Source organism: Kogia breviceps, chromosome 15 (assembly GCF_026419965.1).
Source record: "Kogia breviceps isolate mKogBre1 chromosome 15, mKogBre1 haplotype 1, whole genome shotgun sequence".
In the NCBI taxonomy this organism is placed as follows: Eukaryota; Metazoa; Chordata; class Mammalia; order Artiodactyla; family Physeteridae; genus Kogia; species Kogia breviceps.
In genome coordinates, this window is record NC_081324.1 from 78213176 (window position 1) to 78234272 (window position 21097).

General features: G+C 41.5%; 1 protein-coding gene across 3 annotated transcripts in view; it reads left to right on the plus strand.

Annotated features, from left to right (window-relative positions):
• FBXW8 (F-box and WD repeat domain containing 8) overlaps window positions 1-21097 on the plus strand; it is a 114841-nt gene that overhangs the window by 63250 nt on the left and 30494 nt on the right. For all 3 annotated transcript variants that reach the window (XM_067016026.1, XM_067016025.1, XM_059040357.2), the window contains exons 6-7: window positions 3889-4085; window positions 7041-7247. In XM_067016026.1, coding sequence (XP_066872127.1) covers window positions 3889-4085; window positions 7041-7247 — 404 coding nt within the window. The remainder of the gene's footprint in view (window positions 1-3888; window positions 4086-7040; window positions 7248-21097) is intronic.

Here is a 21097-nt window from a genome sequence, read left to right on the forward strand (position 1 = left end):
ACTGGATTAGTAATGAAAAGTGTGTTTATAGATAAACTCCATGTGTGCTTCGAGTGAGCTGTGGTTGAATAACTCCCACCCTTGGCAGAACACAGGTTAAGTTTATGTCGATTGCTCACGGAGCTCATGGTTACTTTATGCACTTGTAAGTGCGGCCGCTCATCCTGCACTTTCTAGCTAACTTCCAGCCCAGCCACCAAGTGGCTTTGGACCAGCTGTTGAACCACTCAGAGCTTCTGTTTCTTCTGTTTTGTCAAACGAAGATAATGATGCTCTTCCCAAGATGGAAGTTAGCGCTGAAGGAGAGGAGACAAGTGATTGAACACTCAGAGGCTTCATGCAATAGTGGTTGCCTTATTACTGTTTTATTGTAATGTCTGCAAACAAATGCAGTGCAGGCCTGTTTGGAAGAGGTACATCCTGGAATGTGCCTGTCTCCTATTTAATGTGTAGAGTCGTTGACATTTTTTCCAGTGTATCTGCTTCTTCTGAGTCAAAATGGAAAGAATTAGCTAAAATATTTGCCAGAGGAATGTGTTGTGGAGCCTTTTGCAATCTGCTTATCCCCCCAGTTTATCATAATTCTTAGAAGAGTGCACTGTGTTTTACATCTGAAACAACATTTAACTTGAAGAAAGCTCTGCTTTTGTTTGTAATCACCTACTCAGCCTACTGACAGTTTGAAAGGCTTGCAAAGCAAACCACAAGTATTCTTTTCTTCTGACTCGCTGTATTTATTTAGTGATGAATGATACCTTACAGTAAGATCCTAAGTTCAAAGCATTTACTGTTTAAGGACAAAGTACAAGACAAGAAAAATGGGAAGAGGGATTGCAAAAAGATGAGAAGTGAAAGCTTTATTTTAGAAAGCTGTAGGAAATAGGACTGGGTCTACGGATGGGCGACAGAGAGGAAATTAGTGTTGTTAATAGATTAAGTATGCTCTACAGCATGGCAGGCACTATAGCATACATAAAAATGTAGAAATGTTGGCTCTGTCTCCAATATTTTGTGTGGTTTATCTCCTTTAATCTGCCCAACAGTCCTGTGTAATGGGTAATGTTACCTTCAGTTTTACAGATGAAAAAACACGCTCTCAGCTTTAAGTAACTTGCCCAAGGCCTTCAGCTAGCAAGCAGCGGAGCTGGATTTGAACTCAAACAACCACAGACTGTGTTATCTGCACACAGTTATTTTCACTGATTTTTGAAAAATAAAATCAGCTGGAATTGGAACAGGACATTATCCAGCATGATGCAGAAAGTAATTATTTTCTTGAATAAATCTTTGTGGGTAAAAAGGTAGCTTAGTGGATGGGCGTGGTAAAAAGAAATTTGGCAAGAAAAGAATAAGTGGCCCTCCAAATACAGAAAAGTTTATATTTCTGATAGACAAGCGTAAGTTCCTGCAGACAGCTGGTTCTCAAACTTGGGCGTACATCCCAGAGTTTGCTGCCCGAGAAGCTGCGTTTCTAATAAGCCCCCACGTGTTGCTGACGCTGCTTGTCCAGGGACTACACTTGGATATCCTGGCTGTCGGCAGTTTGAGAAGGGTGGAGACACAGCCAGTGTGTGTAAGAGGAGTTCATCTGGGGAGCAGCACTCACGGGGCTGGGGAGGAGGGTGTAGAGTATATGGGTAAATCGTGGTGGTTTTTTTTTTTTTTTTTTCTGGCTGCTCCATCCATGCATCTTGCAGGATCTTAGTTCCCCAACCAGGGATTGAACCCGGGCCCCCGGCAATGGAAGCGTGGAGTCCTAACCACTGGACTGCCAGGAAATTCCCTAAATCGTGGTTTTTTAACAAGTGTGGGATAGTCAAGCTCGTGTTTTAGACTATGCAAAATAGAACACCTCTGCTAACTGTGGCTAAAAGAAGGTGGTGGTGAGGAGGGATGTAAAATACTTATAAGAACCTCTTAGAATGTAGGTTAATGGCTGTTCTCAAATGTTGCTAGTGTCTAGGTTAGTGCCTGGCATATAAAAAGTGCTCAATAATAATTTCTTGCATGTTACTTCACCTCTTAGAATGGCTATCATCCAAGACGAGATAGCAAATGGTGAGGATGTGGAGAAAAGGGAACCCTCCTGCAGTGCTAGTGGGCAAGTAAATTGGTGCAGCCACTATGGAGAACAGTATGGAGTTCCCTCAAAACATTAACAATAGAAATACCGTGTGATCCAGCAATTTGCCTTCTGGGTATATATCTGAAAGAAATGCAATCACTATGTTGAAGAGATATCTGCACCCTCGTGTTCACTCACAATAGCCAAGACATGGAAACAGCCTAAGTGTCCATTGACAGATGAGTGGATAAAGAAGATGTGGTGTATGTATACAGTGGAACACTACTCAGCCATAACAAAGGAGGAAATCCTGCTATTTGCAACAACATAGATGGATCTTGAGGGCATTATGCTAAGTGAGATAAAAGAAAAAAATGCTGTATGATCTCACTTATATGTGGAATCTTAAGAAAAAGAAAAACCTCATAGAAACAGAGATCAGATTTGTGGTTGCCAGGGGTAGAGGAATTGGTTGAAGGTGGTCAAAAGGTACAAACTTCCAGTTATAAAATAAATAAGTTTTGGGGATGTAATGTACAGCATGATGACTATAGTTAATAATACTGTATTGTATATTTGAAAGTTGCTGAGAGAATAGATCTTAAAAGTTCTCATAAGGAAATGGACATTTGTAACTACGTGAGGTGATGTTAACTAAACTTATTGTGGTAATCATTTCACAGTATATACATATATCAAATCATTCTGTTGTACACCTTAAGCTTATATAATGTTCTGTGTCAATTTTAACAAAACTAGAAAAAAATTTGTTGCATAAATAGACAAATAAGAGAATGAATTAAGAACTCCATATGTTAAAACTACTCAGCAATTATGTCCTCCCATTCTTCTTAGATCTCTCTCATAAAAGCATTTTTTTAAAAATTTAACTTTTTGGCAAGGATAATTTTGGGAAAATTTTTCAGAATATACAAGGGGATGTTACAGTAAATTTCTCTCCTACTCTTGTCCCTTTTCCCTGGTTTCTTTCCTTAGAGGCCTTAACAATTCTTAACAATTTCTTTTTCATTGTTAAGCTTCTTAAGTGTCCTTCCAGGATAGTCTGTGTATACATTTATGTGTATGTGTGCGTGTACATTTTTTAAAATGCAAAAGTAACATAGCATACTATACCACTATTCTTCCTTTTTTCATTTAACAGTATATTTTGTTGATCATTTTATATAGCTCATGTATAAGGCTGACTCTTTTAATTGCTCATTTTATTTAAATTCCAAACTATGGAGATACCATTATTTAAGTATTTCTCTATTGGTGGACATTTAGATAGCTTCCAATCTTTTGACATAATTAAAAACGTAGTAACTATTCTATATACATTTGTGATTTGGTAGATATTATCAGATTGCTTCCAGAGTTAGATGAAATAGTTCACATTCCTATGAACAAGTTAAGAGAAAGCCTATTTCCCCATATCCTCAAAAACAAAATGTTTTATGAAATTTTTTGTCTTTGTCAATTTGATTGGTGAAAAATAGTATCCTGTTTTAGTTTTTATTTGTATTTTTCTAATTGTGAGTGAATTTTTATATTTTTTAAATGTTTATATGTCAACTGCATTTCTTTTTCTGTGAACACCATAGCATGCTCATGTCCTTTGCTCACTTTTCAGTTGCTTTTTTCTTATTGAATCTTAGAAGCTCTTTACATATTAAGGAAATAGGCTCTTTGTTATATGTGATGCAGATTTTTTTACCAATATATTACTTATCTTTAAAATTTTCTTTATGTTGCATGATTATTTTATAATTGTACATACTAAATGAATTTAAAATTGTTACCTGAATTTTTTTTCTACATAGGATTTCTTAATATTTGGGATCTAAGGACTGGAAGGTATCCTATTCATCGTTTTGAGCATGATGCAAGAATACAAGCACTAGCCCTCAGCCAGGAAGATGCAACTGTCGCCACAGCTTCTGCTTTTGATGTCGTAATGTTATGCCCCAATGAGGAGGGATATTGGCAAATAGCTGCAGAATTTGAAGTTCAGAAACTGGTGAGCTTTTAGTCTGGTCATTTTATTTTTCATTCTTAGAGTCTCTGGGTCTGATATAAACAGATAGTAATGATGTTGGCAGTGCCCATTCACCCAGGGTTTTCTGTGGGCCTCATGTCCATAAATCTCACAACAGCCTTGCAAAATAAGTAGTTTTATTTTCCTCATTTACCAAGAAGCCAATAAAGTCTTAGAGCAGTGAATTGACTTGCCCCTGATAAGAAGTTGTGATTCTGACCTCAAGGCTGACATCGGGGCTGCAGTTTCTCATCATGTGGTCCTCAGCCTCCTTCACGTTAACAGGACGTTCACACCTGGAAATCTGAGATCAGGATCTGGCCTGATACATAAGTGAAGATGAGTTCAGTGGTACCATCGCAGGCTATGTGGGAAAGAAAGTTTCCATCCTACACTTTCTCCATCCGAAGATTTTCTCACTTGACATTAAGGGTAAATCTTGAGTGAGTATAGATTCAAGTCAGTGTTAATTGGGTAGCCGTGTTCCATGACGTCATGTGTAAAGCTCAGTTAACCTTACTAGTTCATTACATAGAGCCTGTTTCTGAGTTCACTTGTACATGAGCCTCAACATTTGCATGGTGGGAGATGATTTGGTGGTAGGAAGGAAGAGCTGAAATCTGTCTGTGCTGAATTTGGATTTAATTTAAAGCAAACTTGATTTTGGCACTGGTGGGGGAGTGAACAGAAAAGCCAACGCTGAATAATGAATTGACGGCCTGACCTGGAACAAATCCTGTTCCTCTCCCTTTACCCCTGGTGAAAATCTTGTTAGACGTGAATAACTAAAAAGCCATGGCATCACCGCTTCACCTCTGTAAGTTGCTTGTCCCTTTAATGCTCAGCCTCTGCGGTTCTAGTGTAGTGTTCTCAAAACTGCCTGATGCTGTTTCTTCTCTTGGGGTTTTATTAGAAAAATGTTGAAAGTACCATATTTCTTTCGGTTCTCAAAACTACATAGTGCTTGTTGTTTGGTTTCTGCCTAAAGAACACTGTAGATCAACAATAGCTATATGAACTCAGACAATTACTTGAGACGTGAGTCCCTTCAGAAAGTGCAAATCCGGCCTTGGCAATAAGGTGGTATCCTGGCACCAACTGGAAGCTTTCTGAAGTAGTTTACAGTTCCCAGAAAATGGCACAACCGCAGTCAGTCTGAGCCTCTTGGTCCGTCACACATCCAGCGTGAAGGTGGATTAGATGGCTAGACTGAGGATGTTGATTTTAGGAAAGCAAGAGGTGATTTTTAGGATGGGGGAGAGAGGGATGGAGCAGCCATTGCTGGAGGCCTGTGTTGTAACGCTCTTTATGTGTTATTTCTCACCCTGGGTGAAGGCTGGCCACACAATGTACTGTCTCTGGAAGAGGCAGCCCCCGGCCTGGGTTGCTGGGCCGTCTTCGTCTTCCTCAGATAGGCTCCCTGAATCACAGTGGCAGCGTTCGCAGGCCTAGAACAGCTGTCCTTCGCGATGGGCCCTCGGCTGGGGATGTGGGGCCGCCCCTCACACTGCGGGTCCTTAGGGTTCGCAGAGCCACCAGACGTTTACTCTCTCAAGCGCTTCTGGACAGTTCTCAGGATTCAGGCCTTTGAACTCGCTTGGCTTCTTGTCAGGGACCATGGATTTTCATAATTACATAGGTGGCTTACCTTCTGCTTGCCTTCTGCTTTTGTGCTCTCAGAATTTAACTCGGGGAGGTGAAAACCTGATGTAAACTGCACTCGCGGGAAGCATGCCACTTACGAACATAGGAAAGCAAATTATTCTTAAAGGCAGCTCCTCATACCCATGCGGATTAGAGGAAGTAGTAGCAGTAACGCAACCGGAGGACTGTGTGGCATAAGAATGCTTGCAGTGGCCTCCTACCCTAGGATGGCATTGAAACCAGGAGAAAGTAGATAACTCGGGTGCTTTTAACCTCTTAGCAACACATTTTTGCTATTTGCACAAATGTTAAAATGTGATTTTGTCTAATTTGGAACTGAGTGAATTTTATGTTATTTATTCAGTTTCTTGTGAAAAAAATAAAAACTAACTTGTATTTTTGAATAGTTACTCTAGCCTCGTGGTTCAGAATTTAAAAGACACGATAAGGTTTACAGTGAGAATCTCCCTTCCACCCTGTCCCGCAACTCGTTTCCCTCCCTGAGGGCAGCCGTTGTTAGTTAGATTTGTGCACATACAAGACAAGTGTGTCACAGGCTTTCTCTGTCCCACCTTTGCACACAGTAGCACCCTGTGAATCCTGTTACCTTGTTTTTTTTCCCCCAAGTTTATCTTAGAGGTGACCCCGTTTGTATGAGTTTATAAAGGTTGTCTTCCTGCTTTTTTCTGTGACCACGTGGTATTCCGATACATGGATGTACTGTTAAGTTATTTAATTAGTCCCTTAGTAAGGCGTGTTTAGGGTTTTCTAGTTTTTAGCTATGACCAAATAGTGCTACAGCAAATAATGTTGTACACGGTTGTTTTTGCATAAATGTGAGTTTATTTGTAAATAAATTCCTAGAAGTGACTTGCTGTGTCAGAGCGTATGCACATCTGACATTGTGTTAAGTGTTCCCAGATTTTGGACCAGATGACATCCCACCAACCTTAATGGGATTCATACATGGGGTTGTCCCCCCTCCACTTCCAGCCCAATGTCTTATCAGAGTAATTGATCTTTACTGATAGGACAGATGAAAATGCTATCTTGGTGAATTTTCACCTTTTATTTCTCTCGTTAGGAGTGTGTTGTGTTTCTTTTACGATGAACATCTTTTCATTTGTGTAGGAACTGTGTTTCACTTCCTGTGAACTGGCCCTTGGCCCGTCTTTTTCTGTTGGATTGCTGGTCTTCTCATTGATGTGTAGGAGGAACTGTGTATTTTTGAGCAAGTCAGGATGAATTGTAGGCGAGACCTGAAGGACTAAAATGACTCTTATTCTTTAACAGGTTGACTACCTTGAAATAGTTCCAGATACTGGAAGGTATCCTGTGGCAGTAGCCACTGCTGGAGATCTGGTATACCTGCTAAAAGCTGAAGACTCTGCCAGAACCCTCCATTATGTCTACGGGCAGCCTGTCACATGTCTAGATGTCTCCGCCAACCAGGCTGCTTTTGGTGTGAAGAGTCTGGGATGGGTGTACGAAGGAAACAAGGTACAAAAATAGCAAGATGTGCAATTAACAAAAAAGAACATGGGTTTTATTTTTTAAAAGGCAATTTTTAAAAATTAAAGATCTCTAATATATTTTTAAAAAATGTGTTCAGGCAATATATATCAGCCTGGTTAAAAAAAATTCAGGTAGTTCAAAATGATATAATATGATAAGTAATTGTTTTCTTTCTCTTCCCTTCCCCCAGCCCTACTCCACAGAAGAAACTATTAACAGTTTTTAGGTATCCATCTAGAAAATTTTAATGCATATATAGGTACATTTATACACTAAAAAACATACCTTTGTTGAGATGAGATCACAGTGTACATACTGTTCTGTGCCCAACGTTTTTATTCGGTAATGTACCCTGGAGAGCACTCCATGTGAGCTCCCTCTCCCTAGAATTCCCGCGATGCTTACAACCCGTAGTCTGCTTAACCAGTCTCCTCACTAGTGGGCATTTAGGTTGCTTTCTCTGTTTGAGCTGTTGTAGACAGTGCTACAGTGTGTGTTGCAACTTGTAAATCTCTAGGATAAATTGCTAGCAATTATGTTGCTTGGTCAGAGGGTTGATGGACATTGCCAGGTTGCCTTCTAAAAAGGTTGCATCAAAAGTTACATTCTTATCCACAGTTTGTAAAAGTGCCTCTAATACTCTGTCAGCCAGAAACAAGGAGACAAGTTTTTAGTTGAAATTCTTTGCATGATGACTCAATTTTATCACTACTTAGTATTTTACCATCCTGACTGCAGGCCAAGTACTTAGTCTTAAAGCTGACTTACAGAACTCTTTCTCTTCCAGTGGAATCGGGGGAGAGGGATAAAGGTTCGTTTTGTTTTGCTTTTCCTCCAGTTTGCTGGGTCTTGACCCTGCTGGCGGTGGGTGTAACCCTGGGAAGGAACTTCTCTGAGCCAGCAGCTCCTCTGACGACGTCCTTCTCCCAAGGAAGGAGGCCCTTTTCACGTAGCAGTGTTGTGAACTGGAAAAGAGCCAGTCTCTGGACGCACACCGTCTGCGTTCCAGCTACAGGCCTACCACCTGCTACCCTGTGTGACCTTAAACAGGTTGCCTGACCCTCATTATGCCTCAGTTCCCTCATTTGTAAAAGGGAGTTCATAATGGTACCTACTTCACAGAATTGTAGGATTAAGTGAAAACATATGTGTAAAGCTTTAAGCATAGTACCCGGCATTAGAAAGTTAACAATCACTGTGTGCTTCCTGTTCTTTCTAGCACTCATAGTTTGAGTCTGGCCTCTGGTTGTGATTTTTACATCTTGTTTCTCCTATGCAGTCACCTGTAAGGTCAAATCTCACCTGTCTAGGTGTTCACTGGTTTTGCCACATGGATTCCAATTATATATTCTTCAACCAGGAAGATAGATAAAGCCGTAGAAAATACATGTGGCTTAGTTTAGTCTCACTGGGAGAAGGGATCCCTTTGTGCTCAAGTTGGCCTGCTTTGCTGGAGCATATTCAGCATATCTTAGCTGGAAAGTCTGTGATGATATAATTCCTGTGTTTTGTCTTCCCAGGAAGTGGGGGGAAAGGGACAGCAGTCGGCTTCCTAAGGCAGTTTCCTTTCTTGGCCTTTGAAAACACTTTCTTTTCTGATCCCTGGTGAGCTCATTTGATGAGAGGAGAGAGACTGTTTGCTTTCTAATTTTTCATCCATCATGCTTTCAAGTTTCAGTTATCGCACTTATTTCTCGAGTTCTCAGTGTAGTGAGGTGATAGTTGGTTTAAATTTTTCTTTTTTTTTTTCTTTTTCTTTTTTTCTTTTCTTTTTTTTTTTTTGTGGTACGCGGGCCTCTCACTGTTGCGGCCTCTTCCGTTGCGGAGCACAGGCTCCAGATGCACAGTCTCAGCGGTCGTGGCTCACGGGCCCAGCCGCTCCGTGGTATGTGGGATCTTCCCGGACCGGGGCACGAACCCACGTCCCCTGCATCGGCAGATGGACTCTCAACCACTGCGCCACCAGGGAAGCCCAAATTTTTCATATTTTTAATACATTTTTCATCTAACAGGTCCTATTTCTCTGACTTACCTGAGTGGATCTATTTCTATAGTGATACAATTGCAGTGGATATTGAGAAACCAGTTAAAGGGATAGCTCAGCACAAGATTAGACTGGGAGCATCCTTTTTTTTTTTTTTTTGCGGTACGCGGGCCTCTCACTGTTGTGGCCTCTCCCGTTGTGGAGCACAGGTTCCGGATGCGCAGGCTCAGCAGCCATGGCTCACGGGCCCAGCCGCTCCGCGGCACGTGGGATCTTCCCGGACCGGGGCACGAACCCGCATCCCCTGCATCGGCAGGCGGACTCTCAACCACTGCGCCACCAGGGAAGCCCTGGGAGCATCCTTTAGGTGTTGATGTAAGTAGGCACTTTTTTGGATGCCTCTCAATATTTCCATCTCAATTAAAAAGAATTAATTATAAGAATTAGCTGATTCTTATATTAATTTGATAAAAATTCATTTTAAAAAGTTTATAGTCCCTCTAATAACTTGTTAGCCGGTAGTTTTCACTGGTGTTTTAAAATTAAGAGTGGAGGGCTTCCCTGGTGGCACAGTGGTTGAGTCCGCCTGCCGATGCAGGGGTCGCTGGTTCGTGCCCCGGTCCGGGAGGATCCCACGTGCGGCGGAGCGGCTGGGCCCGTGAGCCATGGCCGCTGAGCCTGCGCGTCCGGAGCCAGTGCTCCGCAATGGGAGAGGGAGGCCACAACAGTGAGAAGCCCACGTACCGCAAAACAAAACAAAACATAAAATTAAGAGGGGAAGTAAATTTGCTATAAGAATGTGTTTAAGTGCCTCTTTGAAATCTGACAGTCGCATTTAGTCATGCAAATATTTTGTGAGTGAGAACACCACCAAACCTTCCAACACTTGTGTGGGTGGATGGGTTGTTGTTAGTAGTGCTGGTGATAACTCTGCATTGAGATGCTTTTCCAACATGAACGCCACCCACTTGAACGTGAGGGAAGCCAGGCTTTAACTGTGAAACTTTCCTTATTTTTGCAGAGGTAGGACTTTTATCTGATTATGTTTAATGTATTTTCTGCTTCGTTAGAGAAACCAGCATTTCTGTGTGAATTAAGCCATGTAATGGGTGGCTCTGTGACATGTTAGTAGCATCCTGCCAGCCCATAATGTACTGTCAAAATTCTTAACTCTTATGTGCAGGCTGTGTGTCACCTTGCTTGTGAGCTGCACGCTTTGGTCCTGTCGGTCTCCGTCCGGCCTGGCAGCACGTTTTACTAGGTTGCTATGAGACTGGCGAGCAGTAGAGTTTGCCTGGAGCTGTGTCCACGTGAGGGTTTGTGTCTGTGCCTCTGGGCCTGTATGTTTAGGATTCAGATGGAGGCTTTATGAGAACACAGAGTCTGGTTTATCTTCCTTTGTACCTGATACAGAACTGGGGGTTAGCTAGAGTCCACTGTTGATTAACTGTGATAAAAGCAGACGTGAAGTTCAAATGTTGGTAGTAGAATTTTAGTCAGGAACTGAAATTTCCCTGGCCTGTAGGAGTATCTCAGCAGCGTTACTTCTGTTTACTTGGAGAGAGTCTCTACACCATGTGATGATCACGTTAGCATTTCATAGGCACCACAGCTGTCTGAGCATCAGTAATAATGGTTCAGACTCATCCATTCACACATCTACCAGCCAGCCTGTATGTGTGTATCACAGAGAGTTACAGAGCACCAGCCGTGTCCTGGCATCGGAGCATTAAAACAACATTGTGCGCAGATTTCAGCAGATGGGTATTTGTCAAGTAACTTAGCTCTGTTAGTAAACATCCTTAGTTTTCTAAGGAAGTGAAACCAAGTAACTTAGCAGAAATTTATCCATTTAATCTGAAGAAAAGGCTTGTGAATACAGCTGGTTCAGGCATTTCCAGCTCTGGTGGGGAGGCTCAGAGAAAGCGTTAGTGCTCGGGTACATTAGGGGCCACGCTTGGGTTTGCCAGCATGTTCTTTCTTTGGCCAAGTAAAGTTGTAGGAAAAAAAAAGGCTATTATCTATTTGTACTCTTTCTTAAGAGAGCAGATCTTTAAACATCTTTAAAAAAAAAAAAGAAAGTATTTTTTGACTAGGTAATGCGTTCACCTGATTCAGAAACCAAAAGACATGAAAGGGAGGGTGTGCAGTGGGCTGACTCCTTCCCGCTCTTTGCAACCCGCCGCCCGGTTTCTCTAACTGGAGCAGCTAAATCAGTGTTGCCAGTGTCTTGCGCATCCTTCCAGAGATGTTTTATGCATATGTAAGCAAATTGTCCATACATGCCCTCAATCCCCTCTTTCTAAAAAATATAAATAGTAAAATACTCTATTTTTGTCCTGCATCTTACTTTTTTGTGCAACAGAATCTCTTAGAGATCATTTCTTATAACATAATAAAAAACTTCCTGGTAGGTTTTTTTTTTTTTATTTTTTGCGATTTTATGATATTGCACCTTGTAGTTGTACCTTAAGTAATTCTGCGACCCTGCCCCCTATTGATGGATGTTAACTTGCTCCCAGTCTTTTGCTATTCTGAACAACTTGGTCCACATGAATGTATTTGTAGGATTAGTTCCTCAAAATAAAGACTTGCTGGGTCAGAGGGTGCTGTGCCTTCATGATTTTGATAGCTGTTGCCCTCTACAGTAGGTGTTCCTTGGAAAGTGGAGGATGGCAGTGCATCCCATTCTCCTAGCAGTTCCTTAACATCTTTCCTCTCACGGGCTTTACAGAAGGGTCACAACAAAATGAGGCCAGAAGGAATAAACAGTGCTCTCTGTCTGGTCCTGCCTTCATTTAAGTTATTTTGTAGCTCTCTGCTTTGAGGATGAATGACCTCATCTAGAATCACATGCCTCACCTGGAATCAGTGCAGTGGGACTGTGACAGCCTTATCAGACCACTATTAGGGTGGACAGAGCTACAACACACACTGATATGTGCCCCTTCTTGGTTTGTTTGCTACCATTTGAGGGAGAGCCCATGGTTCTTTAAAGACAGTAGGCTCACCTGCCTCTTTTTTGTAAAATGAGGAGGGTTGGACATGTAACTTTTGGTCTCCTGTCCAGCACCCACATTCCTTGATTCTTTTTTTTTTTTTAATTTTATTTATTTATTTATTTATTGGCTGTGTTGGGTCTTCATTGCTGTGTGCAGGCTTTCTCTAGTTCGGGTGAGTGGGGGCTACTCTTTGTTGTGGTGCGCGGGCTTCTCACTGTCGTGGCTTCTCTTGCTGCGGAGCATGGGCTCTAGGCACGTAGGCTTCAGTAGTTGTGGCACGTGGGCTCAGTAGTTGTGGCTTGCGGGCTCTAGAGCTCAGTAGTTGTGGCTTGCGGGCTTAGTTGCTCCGCAGCATGTGGGATCTTCCCGGACCAGAGCTCGAACCTGTGTCCCTTGCATTGGCAGGCAGATTCTTAACCACTGCGCCACCAGGGAAGCCCCCTTGATTCTTTAAGCAGTTAGGTGGTTTAAACTTTTTCTGTTACCTGTGGAGTCGTGTTGAGCTGGTCTGTCCTTGGAGGTTTCTGGGAAGCTGAGGGTTTCTGAAATGGGTTGAGGAACCCATTGCTCTCCTGTTACTTCTCTAGCGGGATCTCCTAAGGGCCGTGCTTATTGCTGGCAGGAATGATTGGGCAGGAAATTGTTTGGTACTTTTTCATCAATTCCTGTGTCTTTCTGGGCAAGGGGTATATGGTGAGAAGGACTGCTTTTGAAGGTCTTTTACTTTTAGATGAAAATGGACCCCTTTTTTTGTGTGTGTGTGTGGTATGTGGGACTCTCACTGTTGTGGCCTCTCCCGTTGTGGAGCACAGGCTCCGGACGCGCAGGCTCAGTGGCCATGGCTCACGGGCCCAGCCGCTCCGTGGCATGTGGGATCTTCCCGGACCGGGGCTCGAACCCGTGTCCCCTGCATCGGCAGGCGGATTCTCAACCACTGCGCCACCAGGGAAGCCCGAAAATGGACTCTTAAGTGTTGACGTTGCATTCTTGGGTTCTCACACTTCAGTGGCGTAAATGATCTTAAAGGTAGTCATTGCTAAGTGGCATATAATTATAAAAGAAAACAAATGGAATAGCAGTTACTCTGGCCTCATCTCTTCATCATGTTGCAGGGCAAAGATCAGTGTCAACTCTGTTAATGTGGCCCTTTGTGCCCAAATAGCCCTTTAAAATTTGTTTTTAGTCTCATACTTCCTGAATCTGTCAAAAATACTTCCACCCATGAAAACGTCTTTATGATTCTAATCATCTTTATTAATTCTTTTGCTGCCTGAATTAAATTTTGCTCTCAGAGGTGGAGAGTCAGGAGATAGAATTGTCTCATTTAAGAGCATTATGGTGACGATGAGTCTCATGCCTCATAAAGGAAGAGAGAGACCCACTTACAGCTCTCAGCATCATTCTGTGTATTTGGACATATTTCCTAATTTAGTTCTGAAGTGCTTGGCATTCGGTGGCAGATTGTATTTAGCAGAACACGGCACGCATCCTAATCAGGGTGACGTGAGTGAAGTAATCCAGGGGGCTGGGGTGTGTTTGACAAGGACACTGGCTTGGCACTGCTGCCTCAGCTTACATCACACTGGAAAATAATTGCTAACGTCTCTTAGGGTAATCATTCCCTGTATGCAGACGTGAAAATACTCTGGATTGGTTATTGCACTCGTCACAAGTTGAAATACCTGTCTGGAAGAGCCTTTGAGATCAGAGGGTCATGGATTCTGGCACCATTCTCCATACCTACACCAGAATATGAAATCCATCTTTCCTTTTGTTCAAGGCTCCATTCTAGAGGAGAACTAAAAGCTGTATTTTACAAGCAGGATGAATTATTTGAAATTGAAAGTTCACAAAGTAAGTGTCTCATTTCCTCTTCACTTTCACATTAAACCTTTAACATTTTTCATATTTATTTACTTTCTGCTTGGAAAAGTTTAAGAAAATAGCTCTTGGAGACCAGTTTTCTGGGTTATTGAGTGATGTTGACTACCAAAGGGTCCACTTTTGTTGCTAACGTTGCTGTCATTGTGAATGACTGCTTACTGAACACACACTATTTGCTGGATATCTGACCATGCTGCAAACAGGGATGTCTCAAACGTGACATCCACGTCGGGGCTTACCTCCTCGTGGGCTTTAACAGTAGCTTAGTGATACAGAGGTGGTTTTCTCCATGTTGAGATGGACATGAGGTCGTAGGGAGACCTTCACGGTTAATTTGCTGAATTCCAAAGTACTGAAAAGTTATACAGGTAAATACATAGATGAGGATTGAATATTCATATGCATTTTGTACATGTTTTAATATTAAAATGTATCAGTGGTAAGAGATTGGTTCAAGGTGGTGGAGTAGAAGGACGTGCACTCACTCCCTCTTGCGAGAGCACCAGAATCACAACTGACTGCTGAAGAGTCATTGACAGGAAGACACTGGAACTCACCAAAAAGATACCCCGCATCCAAAGACAAAGGAGAAGCTGCAGTGAAATGGTAGGAGGGGCGCAATCACAATAAAATCAAGTCCCATAACCGCTGGGTGGGTGACTCACAAATTGGAGAACACTTATACCACAGAAGTCCACCCACTGGAGTGAAGGTTCTGAGGCCCATGTCAGGCTTCCCAACCTGGGGGTCTGGCAATGGGAGGAGGAATTCCCAGAGAATCAGACTTTGAAGGCTAACAGGATTTGATTGCAGGACTTCGACAGGACTGGGGGAAACAGAGACTGCACTCTTGGAGAGCACACACAAAATAGTGTGTGTGTCAGGACCCAGGAAGAAGGAGCAGTGAACCCCATAGGAGACTGAACCAGACCCACCTGCTGGTGTTGGAGGGTCTCCTGCAGAGGTGGGGGGCAGCTGTGGCTCACCATGGGGACAAGGACACTGGCAGCAGAAGTTCTGGGAAGTGCTCCTTGGCACGAGCCCTCCTGGAGTCTGCCATTAACCCCACCAAAGAGGCTGTAGGCTCCATTGCTGGGTCATCTCAGGCCAAACAACCAGCAGGGAGGGAACTCAGCCCCACCCATCTGCAAACAATCAGATTAAAGTTTTACTGAGCTCTTCCCACCAGAGCAACACCCAGCTCTACCCACCATGACTCCCTCCCATCAGAAAGCTTGCACAAGGTCTTAGATAGCCTCGTCCGCCAGAGGGCAGACAGCAGGAGCAAGAAGAACTACAATCCTGCAGCCTGGAGAACGAAAACTGCATTCGCAGAAAGACAGACAAAATGAAAAGGCAGATGACTATGTATCAGATGAAGGAACAAGATAAAACCCCAGAAAAACAACTAAATGAAGTGGAGATAGGCAACCTTCCAGAAAAAGAAGGGAGAATAATGATAGTGAAGATGATCCAGGACCTCGGAAAAAGAATGGAGGCAAAGATGCAAGAAATGTTTAACAAAGACCTAGAAGAATTAAAGAACAAACAAACAGAGATGAACAATACAATAATTGAAATGAAAAATACACTGGAAGGAATCAGTAGCAGAATAACTGAGGCAGAAGAATGGATAAGTGACCTGGAAGACAGAATGGTGAAATTTCACTGCCATGAAACAGAATAAAGAGAAAAGAATGAAAAGACAGCCTAAGAGACCTCTGGGACAAAATTAAATATGCCAACATTCACATTATAGGGGTTCCAGAAGGAGAAGAGAGAGAGAAAGAACTCAAGAAAGTATTTGAAGAGATTACAGTTGAAAACTTGCCTAACGTGGGAAAGGAAATAGCCACCCAAGTTCAGGAAGCAAAACCCAAGGAGAAACACACCAAGACGCATAGTAATCAAATTGACAAAAATTAAAGCCAAAGAAAAATTATTAAAAGCAACAAGGGAAAAACGACAAACAACATACAAGGGAACTCCCATAAGGTTAACAGCTGATTTCTCAGCAGAAACTCTACAAGCCAGAAGGGAATGGCATGATATACTTAAAGTGATGAAAGGGAAGAACCTACGACCAAGATTCCTCTACCCAGCAAGGATTTCATTCAGATTTGACGGAGAAATCAAAAGCTTTACAGACAAGCAAAAGCTAAGAGAATTCAGCACCACCAAACCAGCTCTCCAACAAATGCTAAAGGAACTTCTCTAAGTGGGAAACACAAGAGAAGAAAAAGACCTACAAAAAACCCCAAACAAGAGAATCGTCATAGGGACATACATATCGATAATTACCTTAAACGTGAATGGATTAAATGCTCCAACCAAAAGACACAGGCTTGCTGAATGGATACAAAAAAAAGACCCATATATATGCTGTCTACAAGAGACCCACTTCAGACCCAGGGACACATACAGACTGAAAGTGAGGGGATGGAAAAACATATTCCATGCAAATGGAAATCAAAAGAAAGCTGGAGTAGGGATGCTCATATCAGATAAAATAGACTTTAAAATAAAGAACGTTACAAGAGACAAGGACAAACACTACATAATGATCAAGGGATCAATACAAGAAGAAGATATAACAATTATAAATATATATGCACCCAACATAGGTGCACCTCAATGCATAAGGCAACTGCTAACAGCCATAAAAGAGGAAATTGACAGTAACACAATAATAGTGGGGGACTTTAACACCTCACTTACACCAAGGGACAGATCATCCAGACAGAAAATTAATAAGAAAACACAAGCTTTAAATGACACAATAGATCAGATATATTTAATTGGTATTTATAGGACATTCCATCCAAGAACAGCAGATTACACTTTCTTCTCAAGTGCACACAGAATATTCTCCAGGATAGATCACATCTTGGGTCACAAATCAAGCCTTGGTAAATTTAGGAAAATTGAAATCATATCAAGCATCTTTTCTGACTACAATGCTATGAGGTTAAAAATCAATTACAGGGGAAAAAAACGTAAAAAACACAAACACATGGAGGCTAAACAATATGTTACTGAATAACGAAGAGATCACTGAAGAAATCAAAGAGGAAGTCAAAAAATACCTAGAGGCAAATGATAACAAAAACACAACGATCCAAAACCTATGGGATGCAGCAAAAGCAGTTCTAAGAGGGAAGTTTATAGCAATACAATCCAACCTCAAGAAAGAAGAAAAAATCTCAAACAATCTCCACTTACACCTAAAGGAACTAGAAAAAGAAGAACAAACAAAACCTAAAGTTATTAGGAGGAAAGAAATCATAAAGATCAGAGCAGAAATGAATGAAATAGAAACAAAGAAAACAATAGCAAAGATCAATAAAACTAAAAGCTGGCTCTTTGAGAAGATAAACAAAATTGGTAAAGTGTTAGCCAGACTCGTCAAGAAAAAGAGGGAGAGGACTCATCAATAAAATTAGAAATGAAAAAGAAGTTACAACAGACACCACAGAAATACAAAGCATCCTAAGAAACAACTACAAGCAACTCTATGACAATAAAATAGACAACCTGGAAGAAATAGAGAAATTCTTAGAAAGGGATAACCTTCCAAGACTGAACCAGTAAGAAACAGAAAATATGAACAGACCAATCACAAGTAATGAAATTGAAACTGAGATTAAAAATCTTGCAACAAACAAAAGTCCAGGACCAGATGGCTCCACAGGTGAATTCTATCAAACATTTAGAGAAGAGCTAACACCTATCCTTCTCAGACTCTTTCAAAAAATTGTAGAGGAAGGAACACTCCCAAACTCATTCTATGAGGCCACCATCACCCTGATACCAAAACCAGACAGAGATACTACAAAAAGAGAAAATTACAGACCAATATCACTGATAAATATAGATGCAAAAATCCTCAACAAAACCCTAGCAAACAGGATCCAACAACACATCAAAAGGATCATACACCATGATCAAGTGGGGTTTATCCCAGGGATGCAAGGATTCAATATATGCAAATCAGTGTGATACACCATATTAACAAATTGAAGAAGAAAAACCATATGATCATCTCAGTAGATGCAGGAAAGCTTTTGACAGAATTCAACACCCATTTATGATAAAAACTTCAGAAAGTGGGCATAGAGCGAACCTACCTCAACATAATAAAGGCCATATATGACAAACCCACAGCAAACATCCTTCTCAATGGTGAAAAACTGAAAGCATTTCCTCTAAGATCAGGAACAAGACAAGGATGTCCACTCTTGCCACTATTATTCAACATAGTTTTGGAAATCCTAGCCATGGCAATCAGAGAAGAAAAAGAAGAGGAATACAAATTGGAAAAGAAGTAAAACTGTCACTGTTTGCAGATGACATGATACTATACATAGAGAATCCTAAAGATGCCACCAGAAAACTACTAGAGCTAATTAATGAATTTGGTAAAGTAGCGGGATACAAAATTAATCCACAGAAATCTCTTGCATTCCTATATACTAACAACGAAAGATCAGAAAGAGAAATTAAGGAAACAGTCCCATTCGCCATTGCAACAAAAAGAATAAAATACCTAGGAATAAACCCACCAAAGGAGGTAAAACACCTGTACTCAGAAAACTGTAAGACACTGATGAAAGAAATCAAAGATGACACAGATGGAGAGATGTACCATGTTCTTGGATTGGAAGAATCAGTATTGTGAAAATGACTATACTGCCCAAAGCAATCTACAGATTCAGTGCAATCCCTATCAAATTACCAATGGCAGTTTTTACAGAACTAGAACAAAAAAATCTTAAAATTTGTATGCAGACACAAAAGACCCCAAATAACCAAAGCAGCCTTGAGGGGAAAAAAACGGAGCTGGAGGAATCAGACTCCCTGACTTTAGACTATACTACAAAGCTATAATAATCAAGACAGTATGGTCCTGGCACAAAAACAGAAACATAGATCAATGGAACAGGATAGAAAGCCCAGAGATAAACCCACACACCTATAGTCAAATAATCTATGACGCAAAGGAGTCAATGATATACAGTGGAGAAAAGACAGTGTCTTCAATAAGTGGTGCTGGGAAAACTGGACAGCTACATGTAAAAGAATGAAATTAGAACACCCCCTAACACCATACACAAAAATAAACTCAGAATGGATTAAAGACCTAAATGTAAGGCCAGACACTATCAAACTCTTAGAGGAAAACATAGGCAGAACACTCTATAACATAAATCACAGCAAGATCCTTTTTGACCCACCTCCTAGAGAAATGGAAATAAAACCAAAAATAAACAAATGGGACCTAATGAAACTTAAAAGCTTTTGCACAGCAAAGGAAACTATAAACAAGATGAAAAAAGAACCCCCAGAATGGGAGAAGATGTTTGCAAATGAATCAATGGACAAAGGACTAATCTCCAAAATATACGAACAGCTCATGTAGTTCAATATTAAAAAAAAGAACCCAATGAAATAATGGGCAGAAGACCTAAATAGACATTTCTCCAAAGAAGACATACAGATGGCCAGGAGGCACATTGAAAGCTGCTCAACATCACTAGCTATTAGAGAAATGCAAATCAAAACTACAATGAGGTATCACCTCACACTGGTTAGAATGGGCATCTTCAGAAAATGTACAAACAATAAACGCTGGAGAGGGTGTGGAGAAAAGGGGACCTTCTTTCACTGTTAGTTGGAATGTAAATCGATAACAGCCACTATGGAGAACAGTATGGAGGTTCCTTAAAAAAGTAAAAATAGGGCTTCCCTGGTGGCGCAGTGGTTGAGAGTCCACCTGCCAATGCAGGGGACATGGGTTCATGCCCCGGTCCGGGAAGATCCCACATGCCGCGGAGTGGCTGGGCCCGTGAGCCATGGCCGCTGAGCCTACGCGTCCGTAGCCTGTGCTCTGCAATGGGAGAGGCCACGACAGTGAGAGCCCCTCATACCGCAAAAAAAAAAAAAAAAAAAAAAAGCAAAATAGAAGGTACCATATGACCCAGCAGTCCCATTACTGGACATATACCCAGAGCAAACCATAATTCAAAAAGACACATGAACCCCAATGTTCACTGCAGCACTGTTTACAATAGCTAGGTCATGGAAGCAACCTAAATGCCTATTGACAGACAAATGGATAAAGAAGATGTGGTACATATATACAATGGAATATTACTCAGCCATTAAAAGGAACGAAATTGGGTCATTTGTAGAGACATGGATAGACCTAGAGACTCATACAGACTGAAGTAAGTCAGAAAGAGAAACACCCATATCGTATATTAACGCATATATGTGGAATCTGGAAAAATGGTACAGATGAACCAGTTTGCAGGGCAGAAATAGAGATACAGATGTAGAGAACAAATATACAGACACCAAGGGGGGAAAGTGGAGGGGTGGTGGTGGTGGGATGAACTGGGAGATTGGGATTGACATGTATACACTGATGTGTATAAAATGGATGACTAGTAAGAACCTGCTGTATAAAAAAAATAAATAGAATGTATCAATAATTGATCATTGTTAGTGTATTATTGATAATGAATAGTTTTCACGTGTTGTGAAAACCCTGAAATGCCTCCATAGAGCCCCAAGGGTTTCTCAAGACAACGTCTCTGACTTAGAGACCTTTGAGGACCCGACCACCTCTGATATTCTCTACAATCACGATGGGTGATTCTGCAAAAACTTCGTTAGAATGCTGCCACTTCTTGTAGAAGCTAAGAGTGCTTCAGGATCTCCAGTGATCCTGAGCTACTCCTGGGAGGGAGTGATGGAGGTTATAGAAAGTGAATATAGGGAAAAGTATTTACAGCTAAGTCGGGTAGTGGTATAACCATTGGGGACTTGGAGTCAGATAAGCCTTAGGCAGGTTGCTTACATGCCTCAGCATCCCATTTGGAAATGGGAGAATACCTGGGGAAAGGAGGTAATGTGCTTATGGCTGGTGCTCAGGACTTGTTAGGTGCCTCCTTCACCTCCCC